Raw genomic sequence first — 16665 nt, forward strand, 5'->3', positions numbered from 1 at the left:
TTCAGAGTGTTTGGGGTGGAATTTTGAGATGTGTCTGAAGTGAGGAAAGTCCTACTAAACACTGATAGATATTTAGGCTAAATGAGGTTTTCTGGGATTCCCAAGAGCTGTGAAACGTTTTTCATCTACAGAGTAGCACCTTCATGTTACTGGAAACTCAGGAGGATCTGAGAGTTTTTCCCTGGAAGTCAAAGCCATATGCTAATCTGTAGTGGAATTTCTCTTAACTGTTCCTGGAGGTGCTTCACCTCATTGGTACTCGAGGGCAGCATCACTGGGGAAGCCCCTGACCTCATCCAGGTGAGCTTCCCACAGCCTCTGCAGGTGCTAATCCAGCCCCGCAGCGCTTGCAGAGAACATCCCAAGTCGCAGCTTCAGATCTTGCTTTGAGCCCGAGGAATGATTTGAGTCTGGAGTCAGGATCCTTGGTCCAAAACACAATAGGCAAGGTGATGGGAAGGAGTTTTCCTGCTGGCACAGCGCATGGAAGAGCTCCCACACGCAGCACTGTGTACAGGAAAGATGCTTGTGGTACCTACTCAGCAGGGGGAAGGCAGAGGACTATTTTTGCTCCGAGGCCGGGAGGGAGTGGAGCTGGGAAGGCCGATTCGTCCTCGGAGGTGGTTTGTGTGAGCACAGTGGGGATGCACTGAGCTGTAGGAGCAGGTGTGAGGGGCCAAGGGTTCCTCTCTCATCTCCTGTGTGTTGTCATGGCTGCAGTCCTCATCCTTGCCCAAGCTCATCTCTACCAGACTGGCAGATGCTAAAAATATTTCGAGTGACAAGCAGATACTTATTTATTTATTTATTAGCTTAGCAGTCAGCATTTCTGTACCTTGCCTGGGGCACTCTCATCAAGCTGGCCAAGTCCTCATCTCCCTACTCAATCTATCCTCATTTCTCATTTGAGCAAATCTCCTGCTGAAATCTCCAGGAAATAAATGGAATGCTGCGTTGAGTAAGGTATTCAGGAATGTGTCCAGGAAGAGGGTGATGAGTGGGATGGAGAAGCAGCTCATAAGGAGTAGCTCATATTCTGGGATTAGGCATTGCTACACCTGTAAAGGTGATTTAGGTCTGTGCACTCCACCCCTCAAGTCACTGCAATTAAAATCTGGGGTACCAGGAAGCAGTGCAAAATAATCAGAAGAGACAACTCAGCTGCAGACTAGATTTTTTGGTGCTGAGTGTCCACTGTGCCTGTGACAAATGTGAGTATGAGCCTTTCTTCTGCCTCCTCTGAAGAGATGCTCAGATTGTCACTCCTGAGACCAGTTTCTCAAAAAGCAGCTGAGCCACTGTTCCAGCACTTTGGTAACATCCATATTTCCATGGGAGAGCTGCTAGGGTAGAATTTCAGGGTGTGTTCCATAAAGTGCACCACATATGCAGGTGAGGAAAAGAGATCCAGCTGTGCTGGCGGAAGAGATTAATGCCCTCGCTTGCTCATTGGTGCCAGAAACCTCATCCATCTGCCCCTGGAACAGTTCCTGTAAGCACTCCCTTAATCTTTAGCTTTAAACCATTTAAATTGTTGGTCTGAACTGACCTAGTTAGGTTTGTGTGGAACACATTAGGAAGTGCTCACGCAAACCACTGCACCAGCAGATCCAGCCTGGTCCCAACTCCAAGCTGCTGCTGGAAAACTGAGGGCTGGGCTTGCCTTTCAGGTCTCAGGTCTGCACCCCAGGGACGGGTCCCAGGTGGGACACGTCTTGCCTGACATTCAGACCCCTCCCTAGGATGGCCCTTTTGTAGCTGGAAAACATCACTGTTCTGAAGGGTGAGTGTAAAAAGAGTAATTCTGGGGAAATATCTTCTGCTTATCCAATCTCTTGCTGTGAATGTAACTATTCCTTCAGCATGCTGGGTTTGTAGTCTTTTTCCATGGAATCATTTTAATTCCCAAATCCTGAAAACTAGTCCTTATTTATGAGTATGACTTTTGCTTCCTCCTTGTGGCTGCTTTTCTTCGTAGGAGATGCAGTTATACTTTTTGTTTCACTTACACTTGTCATTTAGAGCCACCTTGTGCTTTGGTGTGTGTTACATAAGAAAGGTTAAACATTGTCATTTTTACAGAATGACTTTTGATCCCCATGATTCAGCATTGGGATACCCCAGAACCTGGCAAGACTAACGTTACTGATTGACCTTTGTGTGATGCTCTGATTCCCCAAGCTGATCCTACAGCATCTCCAAAGGTGTCTCTGAAAAACCTCAAGAGATGTTCAGTAATGGTCAAGAGCAAGTTTAGAGATAGTCCTGTTCGTGGTGGGGTAGAAAAGAATGAAAATGCCATTTCACTATATTTTTATTCCTGTTTTGACACAACAAGTAGGCAGATCTGTTTTCTGAGGGGGTTTTCTGAGTACAAGGTGCAGGAAAGCATTTTCCTTGCAAGTAGAGTCGGGGTGCAGCGTGGGTCCCACCCCACTCTTTTGTGGTGGGACCATTAGACAGATCAAGACAGTTGTGACCTCCTGAGAAGGTGAGCTCTCCCCTGAGCAGGCAGAGTGCTGCTCAAGTTGGTATTAATTTAGAGTTATTTGCTTCCATTGAACAACCTCCCAAATTTGTACTTTACAGAATTAAGCCACAATCCTAGAAAGATTTCAGGGAAAGCTGCACGGGGCACACTTTGCCCCTGTGGGAACACCAGGCTCTCTGGGTGGCACTGGGGCACAAACAGCTGTAATTGAGTATAACCATAAACTTCTATTACAGAAAGCCAGGAACTGTGTAGGGATAAAAGCTAATTCCTCAGCCCTCCAGGTTCTTCCTTCCAGCTGGGATCCAGGTCTTTTTGGCAGGCAGCCGTGCGCTCCGGCTGGCAGCACAAGGAAGGGCTGTGGGCTCAGGGCTGTGTGCCCAGCTGAATTCACACAGGGCTGCCAGGGCCAACTGCTCATGCAAAGCAGAGAAGGCCCCAATTCAGAAAGCGTGGGTTTAAGGTGCCTTTAAAAGGGTGGCAGTCTCTGGGGTCGAGGTCTGGGTGCAGTGGAATGCCTATTGTCAGAGCTAAAGACCAAAGGGAACGCTACACATTGTGGACCCAAATGCAGCTGGCACGAACCAAAAATGTGCATGTGAGTGCCTTTCTAAGTACCCAGTAATCCTCCAGGGCAAAACGGGGATTAGGTCTCTCTCTCCCAGACAAAGAGGGAGTTCATTTTCTCAAAGATCCCTTGGCCAGTGAAGTGAGGAACCCAAATGAATGCCAGCGCTCCTTTCAGCTCCCTGCTTGCAAACAGGTACGGCGCCGGAGCAGCTGGTTCGTGTGGGGCTGTGCAAACACAGCGCGGCCACACTGGGGGATTGAGGTCAGGTCAGCTAAATCCCATCCAGTCTCACAGAAAAGGGATGCCAGAAAAATGCTGGACAAGTAGGACCAGACAGCGTTGCACAGGGAAAACGCGGTTCCCTTTCTCCAGGCTTTTTCTGGGTGGACCTGAAGGTCAGCGCTCATTGAGGTTGTTTAAGTTGGAGTCGCATGAGTGAAGAGCCCTCCAAGAAGGAAAGCTGTGGGTCTGGATTAATTCCAGGTGACTTCTCAACCTCTGTTGCTTTGCCCTGAAATTCTGCGTGCTCGGAATCACCGCACAGGAGCCGTTAGACTGAAAGGGATGGCTGCCTCAGTAGGAGATGGATCCATTTAAAATTGGCCGTCCTGTGACTTCTTTAATTTGCCTTCAAGCAACGGCCTGTGCAGTTAGGAAAGCACGAGCCACCTCTGCTCTGTGCCTGGAAAACTTCTTCTTTTCCCTTTTGGTGATTGGCTTATGGCACACAGATCAGCTCCAGTAATCCTGTTTTAACAGGTATCAGCAAGCTTGTGCCTGTGATGTGTACAGAAAATGTGTATTAAGTAGTCTTGTTTCTTAGAAGCAGCAGACAGCACCTCTCTGAATGGTTTTGTGTTGTGTGGGGCTTTTCTCCCTGAGCTTTACTGACCCATCTGAATCCCAGACATAGATATTGTTGTTTCTGCTTGAGGCCTGGATCTTGCTGCAGAACTCTGGGAAGAATGCCTAATTCGGTCCCAAGATTCATGTGCTAAAAGAGCCTTATTGAGATTTCAAACCTCAGGATGAAAAAGTATTTCCAGTGGTTATACAGGTGGAGCCTATTGGCATTTTGAGGTATCCATGAAACAGTCTTGAATTCCTTGTGTGCCTTAGTAGACTGTGGACTTGAACCTGGCTCTTTCCCATCTCCAGTAAGTGTGCTAAGTGGCAATCAAGAGATTTTACCAGGGACTGAGAGACTTTCTCTAGCAAAAGCTTTAGAGCTTATTAGTGCAGGAGGTTTCAGTTCAATTGATAAATATTTTTGTTGTGAAAAAGTTGTTTCCTCTACGTGTTTCCAGCTGGTCCTGGCTCTTGGTGTGGCTCGGGGGTCCTGTGAGCACAGACTAACAAACCTGTGCAGGCACTGCTGCCACCAGGAGAGCACCTGGGCCCCTGTGCTCTGACACATGGGGCACTTCCAGTGCAGCTCAAGGAGATTCTGTGAGCGTGACAGAGATGTGGATTAGGGGCTATTTCTGGAGCAGCCACAGGAGGTAACAAAATAAGAAATACGTAAGCAATCCAGTCTTTTCCCTTGAGGCGGAGCGGGAGGATCTGCCCGGCAGGATGGCCACAGGCGAGCACAAGGTCGGTGCCCAGGATGAGCATGGTCTCCCCTCCCCACTCTGCATCCCTTCCCCAGGGGAGCCCTCTCCCTGACGGCATGGAGGAGGCAGGGCTTGCTGTTTGCTAGGAGATGGGGGACTGCTGTGGCTGCGGTGCTTTCATTCCCAAGCAATTCCAGCTCCTCAGCTGCAGAGAGCTTGCCTGTGGGATGAGGAGAGCCAGAGGTGAAGCTGCCCAGCTCTCCTCGTGTCACTGGGCTGGGTGGGGATCTGGGGCTGCCCTGTGACACTGTGTAACGTGGGGTGCTGTGAGGATAAGCCAGCAGCTTTAACTCCTCCGGATCCCTCCTGGCTGGCAGAGCTGGGTTTGGCTTTGTTGCTGCTTCTCTGTGTTTCTGTGTCTGTGCTGTGCTGTTGACTGTTTCTGTAGTGGAGGAGGGTTGCCTCTTAGCATCTGATTTAAGACAAAGGGACAAAAATACCAGGGAATGCAGCTGTAGATGTTGGAAGAGGAGTTCCTTGCTTTAATCTTGTTTTCAGAAGAATCAGCCTGTGAGCAGCTATTTTTCTTTTAATTCTGACAGTGGTTATAAACACTCCTGATGATTTAAAAATGACAATTTGACCTCCATCCTCTCTTCTAGGAACAACACTGGACTTAAAAGTAAAGAGACATTAAAAATTACTAAACATATTAACATTTGTGGATTTTATCCTCTGGGACTTAGGTCTTCTCTTACTGTGGCAGCAAACCAAACTCAGTAGTCGTGGCTCCAAGAAGTGGGACCATTGAAAAATACCTGGTGTAAAAAATTTTTTAAAAACTCAACCAACCTTAATAATTTTTAAACATAGTTCCAAGTGCTGTTTATGGATAATCTCAGCCATATCTTAGATTCATACCTGGAACTACAGCCAGCTTAGCAAAACAGTAGAGTATAGGATGGTAGTGTAAGGCTGCTGTGCTGGGAAAGAAATGCTATGAGCAGACAAAACTTCCCAAGTTGGGTTTTGTACAGCTCCCCATGTGCAAAATCTCTTTCTCCTCTTTGGGAATTGTAGCCAGGCAGCTGAGCTCACATGGCAGCATTTCCTCAGTGAGAGTGCAGCACTGATTTATGCTGCTTCCATTACCCAGGGAGCTGTTGTTATGAAATGTGGAGTTTAATTAATTAAGAATATGATCTCTGCAGACTCAGAGGTAATTTTGGAGGGATCTGCTGGGCAGAGGCACACACCCACGCTTACTGCCCAGGCTGGATTTAGGAAACCAGTCTGTACTGGAATGTGAAAATTATAAATAAGGATAAGGAAGACTGAGAAAAGTGAGGAAGAAGAGCCAGGAGCCCAAAAGGTTAAGATAAGTGCTGTGAAACGTTCCAAGTATGCAGGTGATGGGAGGTCAGCGAGGGAGGCAGATAAAGCAGGCAGAGGAGGTCAGAGTCAGCTCTTGGTCGGAGGCAAGGGATCTCCCAAAAACAGCGACTGAATTCCGCAGGGATTGTGGCAACTCGGGAAAGACACGAGACATCGATGGCAGCAACTGGCAAACCAGTCTTGTAGGGATTAATGTAAAATAAGGCCACACTTGCTCTCTTGAAGAGCTCTGAAGAATGGGGTAGAAAATAGAGAAAGGTTTTGCAGATGGCTGCTGCAGCGAGGCTGTGCAAAGAGAGAGAGATGTGGGCTCAGGACGTGCTGCCTCTCTTCTGGAGGGGACACTGAAACTCCTGAGGGGCAGGCTGGCCTTAAAAAAAGGCTTAAATCTCTAGTACTGTGTTCTTTTGCATCAAGAAAAAAAATCCTACCAGGTTGTATTTTTAGATGAGGGAAGAGCTGAGCAGAGTGTACTCATGAACATGTGTGGTATTAAATACCAAAGGCACCGTGGAACCAGCAAGTATAAATAACAATTCATAATTAAATATGAACTTTGCAGAAAAGGAAAGATTTCAGAGGCAGCTGCCAGCCTCAGGTGGGAGGTAAAGGAGTTTTAAATAGACTGTGTGTGCTGGGTTTCCTGTCTCCCACTTGAGAACTTTAGAAACAGCACGATAACAAAAGGAACAACTGCAGGCCCCTCCTTGCCAGGGATACTTTTTAGCTATGGAATTGTGAGGCCCTTTGCAACATCCCGAAATAAAATGCAGCCCAGGCCTTAAAGAGCATCCCATTGGGCTGGGTGTTCTCCCAGAGAGCCGTCCTGGGGCAGCTCCAGCTCTTGGAGAAGGGTCACTCGAATGAGGAGACGGTGAGTGGTGACTGCCAAGAGGAAAGGTAGGCCCTCAATCCCTTTGTACCAGGGTGGCTGTCTCCATGGTATGGTGGAAGAAGTGTCTTCATAGAGATGAACACACTCCTGGTTGTTAGACTGAGCTGACTTAGTTAGAAATGGCATGGAAAACCTTCTGGGAAAAGCAGCCAGGTAAGGCAGAAAGCTGCAAGGGGAGGACAGGTGCTGGGTCTAGGGTCCCCTCAGGTGTTCTCCCTGCTCCTCCAGCTCTGCTCTCACCAGGGACACCCCTGCACGGGGACCATCCCCTCTGGCTGTGCTCCATCCCTGAGGTGTGTGTGCTTCCCGGGTGGAAGGGTCCTCATGTCTTGTGTTCCCCACAGGCCCTGATTAATGTTGTTATTTATAGCCTGGCTGATTAGTTTTCAATGTCTTACTGAGCCCGCCGTGCCACACAGAGCTCTGTAATTATAGTTTTTTAAGAGGCTCGAGAAAAACTCCGTCGGGTTTCCCTGTTCCCCCCGCACAGCACCTCCAGAGCCCACGCAGGCACTAATTAACGGGCCTTTGTCTCTGGGAGGTAAACCCCAAAGTTATGTGTGCTGGCAAGCATGGCTTGCTCCCTGGGAGGGGGAACACCCAAGCTGATTACCTTCCTTCCCTCTGCCCACTGAGGGTCGGAGCTGTGTTCATCCAAATGAGAACACTTGGAAGTGACTTAGAAAGCTCTGCTCGCAGCAGAGTTTAGAGTCTGCATTGTCTCTTGCTTCCTTAAAGTGTTTCAAAAGCTGGTTTTTCTTAAAAAAAAAAAAAAAAGAGCCCAAGTGCTGAAAGATCACTAGGCTGTAGTGCCCGGCGAGCTGTTGGCACTCACAGCTTTATATCAGTTTCTCAGGCTGCTGATTACTCTTTTTTTTTTGGCACGGGGCAGTTTCCCAGTCCTAAATATTGTTACTGGCTCCTTTGGAGACAGCTGGCCGGAGAGAAGGCATGAGCAACTTTCCTCACTGCAGGAGTACAGCTGTGGTGTGGCCCACGAGAGCCAAACTCTGCTCTTTAGGAAACAGGGAAGTTATGACAAGCAGTCATCAGGAAAGTTAGGAAAGATCCGAGACCTCTCCTGTAACATGGCAAAGATCTTCTCTGGCAGTATCTGCTTTCAAACAGGTTGGAACAGCACTCTGAGAATTGTGTCAAAGAAATCACCTTGGCTCTGGAAATTGGTGATTTCTTGTGGTAAACTCGGTGAGCAAAGAGAATTGGAGCAGTTGAGGTTTTGGCATTGGTGTTTCCCAGGGCTGCAGTAGAGGAGGTTGTGCTCCCGGTGTACAGCGAGGCTGGAATGGGAGCAGGGAAGGGAATCTTTCTGGTTTGATTGGAGGCTTGACATCATCTCAGAGGAGAGGGGTGGCACAGACAAAGCAGGACGGGATTTGGCACAGGGAAAGAAAAGGCAGCCAAGGCAGGATTTGGGGTGAAATCTGGATGAAGATAAGTGGGGCGAGCAGAAAAGGCCGTTCCAGACCAGTTGCTTTCCCTAATCTAGGTGAAAGTGCTGCTGCGCTTCCCTGGGATATCTCACCCGCTGTGTGAGGCTTAACATTCCTGCCTGGCACGTGGGGGCTCGGGGAGGGAGCGTGGGGGAGGACCCAGCCGGACACAAAGACGGCCGGTCTCTCACCGGAATGGCATCCAAGCCATCTCAGCTATCCAAAGCCCCAGATGCCGGCATGTGGGCTCAGCGCACAACAAGAGGCAATTCCAGCTTAGCCCGGGCCAGGCCTGCCGCGGGCAGGGACAGGCGCAGGGGGCCTTTCAGCCCCGCTTTTATTCGGTGCCGGGGGGGTTCCTTGGGCGAGCCGAAATTTCCAATCTCTCCCGCGTTTCGGTGCTAAAGTGGGAATACTGGAGCGTTGCGGGCTCTCCTGTGCCTGGGGGAAGGAAGGAGCTGAAGCGATGCTCGCACGGTGTTTGTGTGACGTCTGCACGCGTGTGCCGGAGCGGGGTAAATATTGTGCTTCCTGACTTCGGGGAAATATCAGTAGGGGGGGATAGGTTTCTCTTTCTCCCTCCCACTGCATGGACCTTTCTCTTAGCTTCTCTCTTGCGTGTTCAGAGCATTGCCTGAGCTCTCATGAGGTGTGGAAAAGGCATATCCCACGGTGGAACCCCTGAACTCCAGCCCTGGGGATTTAGGGTCCCCAGATGCAGCTGTAGGATAATGAGTTTTGTGCCGTGGGTGCTGCAGCTGATCTCGCTCCTGTGTGGGGAGAAGCAGCACTGTGGGACTGTGCAAGAGACTCTCTCAGATGCTGAGCACTGCCCGGGTTAGAGAAAAACAAGGATACACGTGGCTTTACACAGGGGATACATGTGGCTTTCTGTGACATGTTCTTTGCGCTTTTTTGAAAGCTAGACTGATGCTCCTGCCTTGCCCCCTGGGTCTGTGTAATGCTGTCTTTCCTAAAATCCTGATGAAACAGGATACAGGGGCTGAGGTTTTTGTGTGGTGGTGTTTACGTGGCCTTGGTTTCTTCTGACAGGGACACACATGCAGCAAAGGGATGCACCGACCTGTCTCCCAGCCCACTCGGTCCCGACTGTGTGAGCACTGACTTCCAGCCCAGCAAAGCCACGTGGTCTGGAGGAGTTAAGTTACGGCTGAAGAGCAGGTGAGAATGTTCTCTCTGTGTCCCTGCGTGCAGGGTGTGTTTCGTGGCCTCTCTTCCTTGGGAGCAGCTGGCAAACTCCACAGTGGAGCAATGGGAATCCCCAGTGCCTGTGGTGGAAGAGGTCCAGGGCTGTTTCTTAAGCTCACAGCCACCTTTTCCCAAGGTTTCCTTGCCCTCAGCACAGCACCAGGGAAATGAATTCACCCTTTGGACCATCAGCATTGCTGGATGTCCATCTGCATAGGGCTGGGTGTAAAATAGTTTCTGCTTTGGCTGCTGACGTGCCTGAGGGGCACTCACTGGTCCTGGAAGAGGTGTCCTTTCTCCTCAAAAGCTCTTGTCAGTGCTGGTAAAGGTCAACAGAGATGCTGGACCAAAATATCTCCACAGAAGTGGCATAAGCCTGCTGTGATTCCCCATCTTGAGGTGCCTGGCTTTCCAAAATCACCTGGCTTCTTCTGAGCCTGGGAGCTTCAGTGGGAACTTGGCATTCATGGTTGCTGGATGCCTGTCTGCAGTTTTAAACAATTAAATGTCTTCAGAAATCAGTTTCCTGAATTGCTCTGGATTGGCTGGTGTTGTGGCAGAGCCTGATTCCCTTCCTTTGTCCGTGTAGTTTAGGACCAAATCCTACAGCATTTACTCAGGCAGAGCTTTTGCTGGCATCAGAAGGGCCTCTTACATCAGTCAGATGTAATCTGGATGACCTCATAGATTTTTTTGTCTCAGTCTTCTGAAGTTTGCACCGTGAAGTCAAAGCAGTGCCTTCTATTGGCAACACTGCATTTGGGCCAGACCTTGACTTTTGAAGCTGCACCCACTTCCTGGAGCTGGAGGAAATGTGTCCTGTGAGTGAGCAGCTGAGAAGGGAATGTGACATGTGGAGTCACATTCTGATCTTAGCAGCAAGGACACACCTCTGAAGCAAACTCCCTGATCTTAGTGGAGATGCTCCATCTTTTGGCCACTGCAGTTACAGATGCTGGTCCTGCCCAGCCTCAGCTACAGCAGATTTTAGAGGCTGAATTCTCTTCTCAGGGTAGTTTTATCAAGGAGAGATTTATCTCTGACTGTGGAGTGGGACTCTGCGGTTCCCCAGGTATGTGACCCACGGCGAATTTGGGAAAGGAGCTCCCAGACATCCACCACTTTCCTATAAGCAATGAATCATTCAGAATATGCCCTCTGTAAATCCTTCTTGCCCATCAGTTTAGTAGCAGATCTTCACAGAAGCTCCAAAGTTTAGCATTTCACTTGAATTAATTTGTCTTTGGGTGCAGAGCCAATGTTTTGCTTTACTTCTCCAGCAGTGTCGGAGGCTGTGTGTGCATGCACTCAGTTTAAGTCAGGCTGGAGCTTTGGTTACAAGCAGGAAGTTGCTTTAATGTATAAGAATTTCAGTGTGGGAGGGTATGTCAGACTGAGCAGCCTTTGCTTTGGCCACAGCACGGGGTGCAGTTCCCTGCCAGGTTCGCTTTCTGCAGACTCGCTCTTACCCCCCCAAACACATATGTACACCCCCATACATCCACCTAGAGGACCTGCTGCTTCTCTCCCGTTTATCATCCCTACAGGAGCACTTGGATGTGGAGTTTAGGAGCCTTGCCTGTGATTTGTAGCCTGGTGGCTCAGAGGAGAGCCCAGCTGCTGCCTGAAACACTTGCCCTGCGAGTCCCCTTGGTTACCTGCCGTGCCTCATTGTCCACATTCCCGTTGGATAATCGGGCTCTCAGGGCAGCGTTCCTGCTGCCAGCCACCCACTTCCTCCTAAGCACCGAAGGAGACAGGGAAAACACATTCCTTCCATTGTTTCCAAGTCTCTCCTGTTGCAAGTTGCTGTGTGTTGGATATCGGGGTGTGAAAGAATCCAAGCTATGCTTGGGTTTCTGTCTTTTTAACTAATTTACTGACTGGAGAAGAATGAGAAAAAATTATTTGAATTGAGCCCGTTGGGCTGGTTCATCAGTCTGGCTAAATCAGTGCAGCTCTGCAGAGCCACGGGCAGGGGAAGCCGCTGCAGGCTCTGGCTGCTGGGATTTTTCACCCTTGCTCTGAGAGGTGATGTGAATCCCTGGAGAAGACAGGGAATAATAGGGTCTTTCTCAAAGACTGTAAGTCAAGTCAGCTGCTTCTTTTCCACATCTGTTCTTTCTTCCTCTTTTTCCAGCAAAGGAAACAGAGAAAAATCATAGCAAGAAGAGGAAAGTTGCAGAGAGTCTTCCAGCGCTTCCCAGCTCCTCACTGTAGCCTACACATACTCTAAGTACCAGGCTGGAGACTCTCCTGGCTTCTCCATGTCTAAGCTGCAGTCCTGGGGGACTCTATCCTGGTGGCAAGCACTTTCTCAACATAGAGATCGGAAATACTCCTTATTTTACAATTTAAATCCTACCTGTCATGTTGCTTGGTAATACTGTCTTTAAAATAGAAAGCTGTCAGAAGATCCCGGTAGGACAAAGTCCTTGAATCCAGTAATCAGCCAGAGTGAAGTTTGTATACATCACCTCTGTTCCCGCTGAAGCCTGTGTCTGCTTAGTGTCAGGGAATGCCAGTGGGACCCTTTCCTTGTGTAGGGAAAAGTCCCCAGTCTAAATATCGCCTGTCAACCCTGTACTGGGGCAAAGGGAAGGTGAAGCAGCTCTGAGCCCTGCACTGTTTCCTTTGCTGGAAAATGGATAAATGCCCCCTTCTTGGATAAGGCAGCCTGGGGGTTCCCAGAGAAACGTGATAACACAGAGGTGTGACATGCAGGACCAGTAATCATTAATTACAATGTTTGACTGTTCCTAGGTTCAAGGAAGGAGCACCCGTTGCTCACAGCTGCCATCACCTTGGAGCGATCCCAGCAACCTGGGGTGGAAAGCACTTCTGTCAGGAAAAACCAGTAGAAAAAATCTGGCTATAGATCCACATACGTGGTTCTCATCTCTGCTTCCACACAGGGATTTTCTTTCCAGGGGCATGGTAGGGAGTTTTTCTCAAAGAGTTGATGATGGTAATGGTAGGAAATCTGAGCAGAAACCTCTGATTCTCTGCTTCCTCATCCCAGAGAGACTTCAGGAAGCTCGGTACCTGTCTCTTGGTTCCCACATGGCACTCAGGGCCTGGGCTATTGCAACACAATTCTCCCTTTTTATAGATGAGGAGACACTCTTGCCCAAGATCCATCATGTGAAATATTTCATGCACTTCAGTTCTCTCTAAGGAGTCTTCCTTCTTTTTAGTCAAAATTGTGAAGGGACAGAGCTCACTCCAGACCTCTCCTGACCCAGAATTTACCAGAAGGGCTCTGTGAGCCTAAAAAGAGAGATTTAGTGAAAGACACATCAAGCTGACGCCACTCTGGTCCGACTCCTTTCTAATTGGCCTCGTCTGTTCTGCTTATTTTTAGAGCCATGACTGAACCTTAATTAAGAGCGACGTTGCTTTGAGTAGATTGTTGCCTTGCTCTGTCGAAATCCTAATAGGCTTCCGAGTGCTTTAGTTTTCCTTCATCTCCTGCCCAACAGCCAGGCAGAGGGGCTGCAGCAGCACATTTGGATGTCTGGAAAATGTCTCCCTGTTGTGCTCACGCTCCTTTAGATATGTCTGTCTTGGAGACAGGTCCACACTGGTGAGAATTCAGATGGTTTCTGTGGATGCAGGTGCACAGTCGCCCTGGAAGGAGAGTACAGGTGAATTGCTGGGATCAGGTGTACAAAGGTCCTGCTACTCCATGCAGTGTGGCACAGCTTAGGACATCCTGCCTCTGCCATGTGGGTTTTGTTAGGTTAGAATTATCACTAGCTTGAAGTGTTACCCGCTGTGAGGAGGACGAGGTGAGGATGGGCACTGTCCTCTTGGCTCATTCCCTTGTGACTCAGTGCCTAGGATCACAGCCAGGAGGCACAAGCTTTGCACTCACATCCTAACCTTTCTTCTTTCCTGCAGGAGGAGGGTCTGTGCTGCAGGGGCCCCATCCCTTCCTACCTCCCCAGATGTTGGGCTAGGCCATGGCTATCCCTTCCAGGCCATGGCTGTCCCTTCCAGCTCCAGTAACCTCCCACACAGCCACCTGGCCACATGGCTTTGGGGGCAAGCACATCCACAGGTTGTAGGCTTACTAAGGATGTAGGAAAGGTGGAAATGGCAATTTGAGGAAGCTGGGTTGTGTGCTTTGGTTAGAGATGGGCCTTTCACACCAGAGTATCTGTACACTCCTGGAGGATGCTGGGCTGGAGTACTTTCGGACTGCAGAGCGCTCGGGTTGTGCGTGTGCTCCGGAATCGGCGAGGAACAGTATGTGAAGAACAGCAGTCAGACTGAATGCTCTGTTCTGGGTGGTTTTGTTTGTAACCTTGGGAAAAAGATAACTCAGCCTTTCAGTTACACTGCGAAGAAAACCTCTGATGCTGATTCATTTGTAGTGTTTGTGCCAAGGTGTCCTTGTAAAGTTCCATTCCTGCTTTGCATACGAAGTATAAAACCCAGGGATTACAGAGAAGAGCATGCTCAGCTCTTCCTAATAAGAGAAAGCTGCAGAGCTGTTACTGGGGAAGGGCCTCAGTGTGGTCCTTGCAGCCCAGACTGCATCCAGCCTGTGCCAGGCTGCCTCGAGGAGCCTCTAATGGGCCAGGCACGTTTCCGCCTGCAAACGCTGGGACCAGCAGAGAGCACCCAGATAACAGCAGCTGGGCAAGATTAAAGACTCTCCTTTTCCCTTTGGTTTTCCAGTGTACAGGGTGAATTTGGCAGTATCAGGTCTGCAATCAGTGTTAACAGCTGCCATTTAGGTGCCAGCATTGCATCACGGTTCGCTGATTTCCCCAGGTGTCTTCTCTCCCAGGCATTTGTCGTGATGCCAACCTGACCTGGATGCCCAGGTTATCTGATCACTGGAGGTGTCCATGAGGAACCTGGAGTCTCTTTTTCCAGCCTTGGCACTTACAATAGAGGGATCACTTTCTCTATTATCTGGAGTGGGGAATTTTTTAGTAATAAGATTGTCCAGACACCTTCACAAGTACAGTACAGGTGCAGCCCTTGGGAATATATAAAAAATAAGGCAACGAGGTTGGTTTGTTGTTGTTATTATTACAGTTCTGCACTTTTGAGTCCTACAACCTCCTGAGACAAAGGCAAGAATGTGGGCTATTCTTAATAAACAGTTTTGTCAACTTCCCATCTGGCAGTTTCCAGCTTCCTTGTTTTCTGGGCAAGGAGCTTAACAGAAGAGGTCTGTCTTAAACACACCTACACATGTAAATGTAAAATGGTGCTGGGTTCAGCTTGCCCTCTGCAGACCTCTTTCCTTGAGACAATCCTGCCACAACAGATATTAAAAGAAAAAGCATGTCCCTTTTTCTTTCTTCTTTTAGCAGATGAGAGAATGACCAGCACTTCTGACATCTGCATGGAAAAATCACTGGAGAAATGGTTCTGCTTCTCACTCTCGTTTCCATCCGGGTGCCAGTGTTAACTGGTGTTAGGAAAGGACCTGACCCTAACAACCATTTTTTGCTTTGTACACTTTCCTGTATCATTTCTTCTCACAATCTTAGGCGGTAGGAGAGTCCTCTCTTGGTGTCTGGGTTATGTCTGCCCAAGGGCATTTTAATCTGTTTCCTGACTTGTAAAGGACATGCTGTACTGTGAATTTTCAGTGAGACAAACTTTAAAGGTGTGTTCTATCCTCCTGTTGCATTTATTTAGTCAGCATTATCCTGCAGGCTGTCACATTTCAGTGGTACCCAGGTCCAGTGCTGCTCCTCCTTCTCACAGGAAGAGTGAGAAACTGCAGAGCAGAGGAGAGATCCCCCTTGGAAAGGAGCAGAGGATTGAGGACAAGGCTAAAGGCTGGGGCAAGGAAGCATCTGTGTGGCCTGTTCAAGGGACTCACTAATCCCCTGCTTTGACTTTCCATTGCACCACTCTGTGCTTTAAATAAGGCTGTTGGTGGGTTGTTTCTCCTCAGAGCTGACTGGGCTGAGTCTTGGCACTGGTGCCTGCAGCCCCTGAGGGCCAGCCATGCCTGGGGACACACCCTGGGGACAGCTGTCCAGCCGGGGTGGGATGCGAGGGACACGCATTGCTGGAGCTTGGTTGTCACGTCTCTCCTGCGTTTTTAGGAGAGATCAAAAGAGCCTTGTGGAGGCTCCCTCCCCCTTGTGGCATGTGATTCTTTCAATGGCTTTGCCAGTCCTCGCTTTGAAATGAAGGGAACCTTTGGAGAAATCCTCCTCCAGCATCCATAAGAACCGCATCAGCCACTCTGCTTTGTGTGTAAACTGCTGTAAACTGATCCCTGAGAATGGACCCCCAGGCTCGACCCTGAGGGGTGAGGCTGGCTGGGAGGTAGAGGGGAAGACCCCCAGCATTCAGTGATAACCCACTTACCTCTTGCCTTGCAAATCCAAGGGGGAATGTGTTGTGTGAATGTCAAGAGACATGTCCTGTGGTTGCTGCGGGATTTGCTTGGAATAGACAAGAACGTAGCAGTGAAACACGAGTGAGCACAAGCAGTTTTAGATGTTGGTGTTAAATGTCAGTGCTACTTCACATTCCTCTTCCTTGGAGGAGCTGGCCTGATGTGCAAAATCCTTCTGCTTCCACCCAGGCGGAGTGAAACTCCAGGCCGACCTCACTCCTGGCATTCAACCAAACTTGCGGAGAACCAACCCGATCCCAGCATGATGCAAATATCTCAGGGTACGCTTGGCACCCCTTGGCATCAGTCCTACCACTCCAGGTAAGCACTACATGGCTGTGGAGTGAAGGAAAGGGAGACAGAAGATGTGGTGGGGAGATGTTGGCAGAGGCAGGTGGGAAGCAGTGCCCTGCAGGTTGGGGCTGTTCCTGGCACGTTCAGCGCTGGGGCAACTGGAGGAGGGACAAGTTTAAATTCTGCCCTTGAAGGATTTTCCCCAGAAAGGCAGAAGGGTTTCAAACTCTCTTTATAGACTGTGGGATTTAGACATCATTTCTTCTACAGGCAGGGCTGAGCCTTGGCAAAGGGGAGGGAGGAGAAAATAAAGCACTGAAAAAAGTGAGGGGATGGTTGCAGGAGAAATGTGCATTGGTCTATGGCCTCAGTACAACTCATGCTGGAGCGTACTCCTTTCCCACCGAGGGGCTTTGCTTCCCAG

At 49.3% G+C, this 16665-nt stretch overlaps 1 protein-coding gene across 4 annotated transcripts in view; it reads left to right on the forward strand.

Annotated features, from left to right (window-relative positions):
- SHROOM3 (shroom family member 3) overlaps positions 1–16665 on the forward strand; it is a 103032-nt gene that overhangs the window by 68962 nt on the left and 17405 nt on the right. For all 4 annotated transcript variants that reach the window (XM_032685520.1, XM_032685521.1, XM_032685522.1 and 1 more), the window contains 2 exons: positions 9413–9541; positions 16137–16268. In XM_032685520.1, the coding sequence (XP_032541411.1) occupies positions 9413–9541; positions 16137–16268 (261 nt within the window). The remainder of the gene's footprint in view (positions 1–9412; positions 9542–16136; positions 16269–16665) is intronic.

Source organism: Chiroxiphia lanceolata, chromosome 4 (assembly GCF_009829145.1).
Source record: "Chiroxiphia lanceolata isolate bChiLan1 chromosome 4, bChiLan1.pri, whole genome shotgun sequence".
Taxonomy (NCBI): domain Eukaryota; kingdom Metazoa; phylum Chordata; class Aves; order Passeriformes; family Pipridae; genus Chiroxiphia; species Chiroxiphia lanceolata.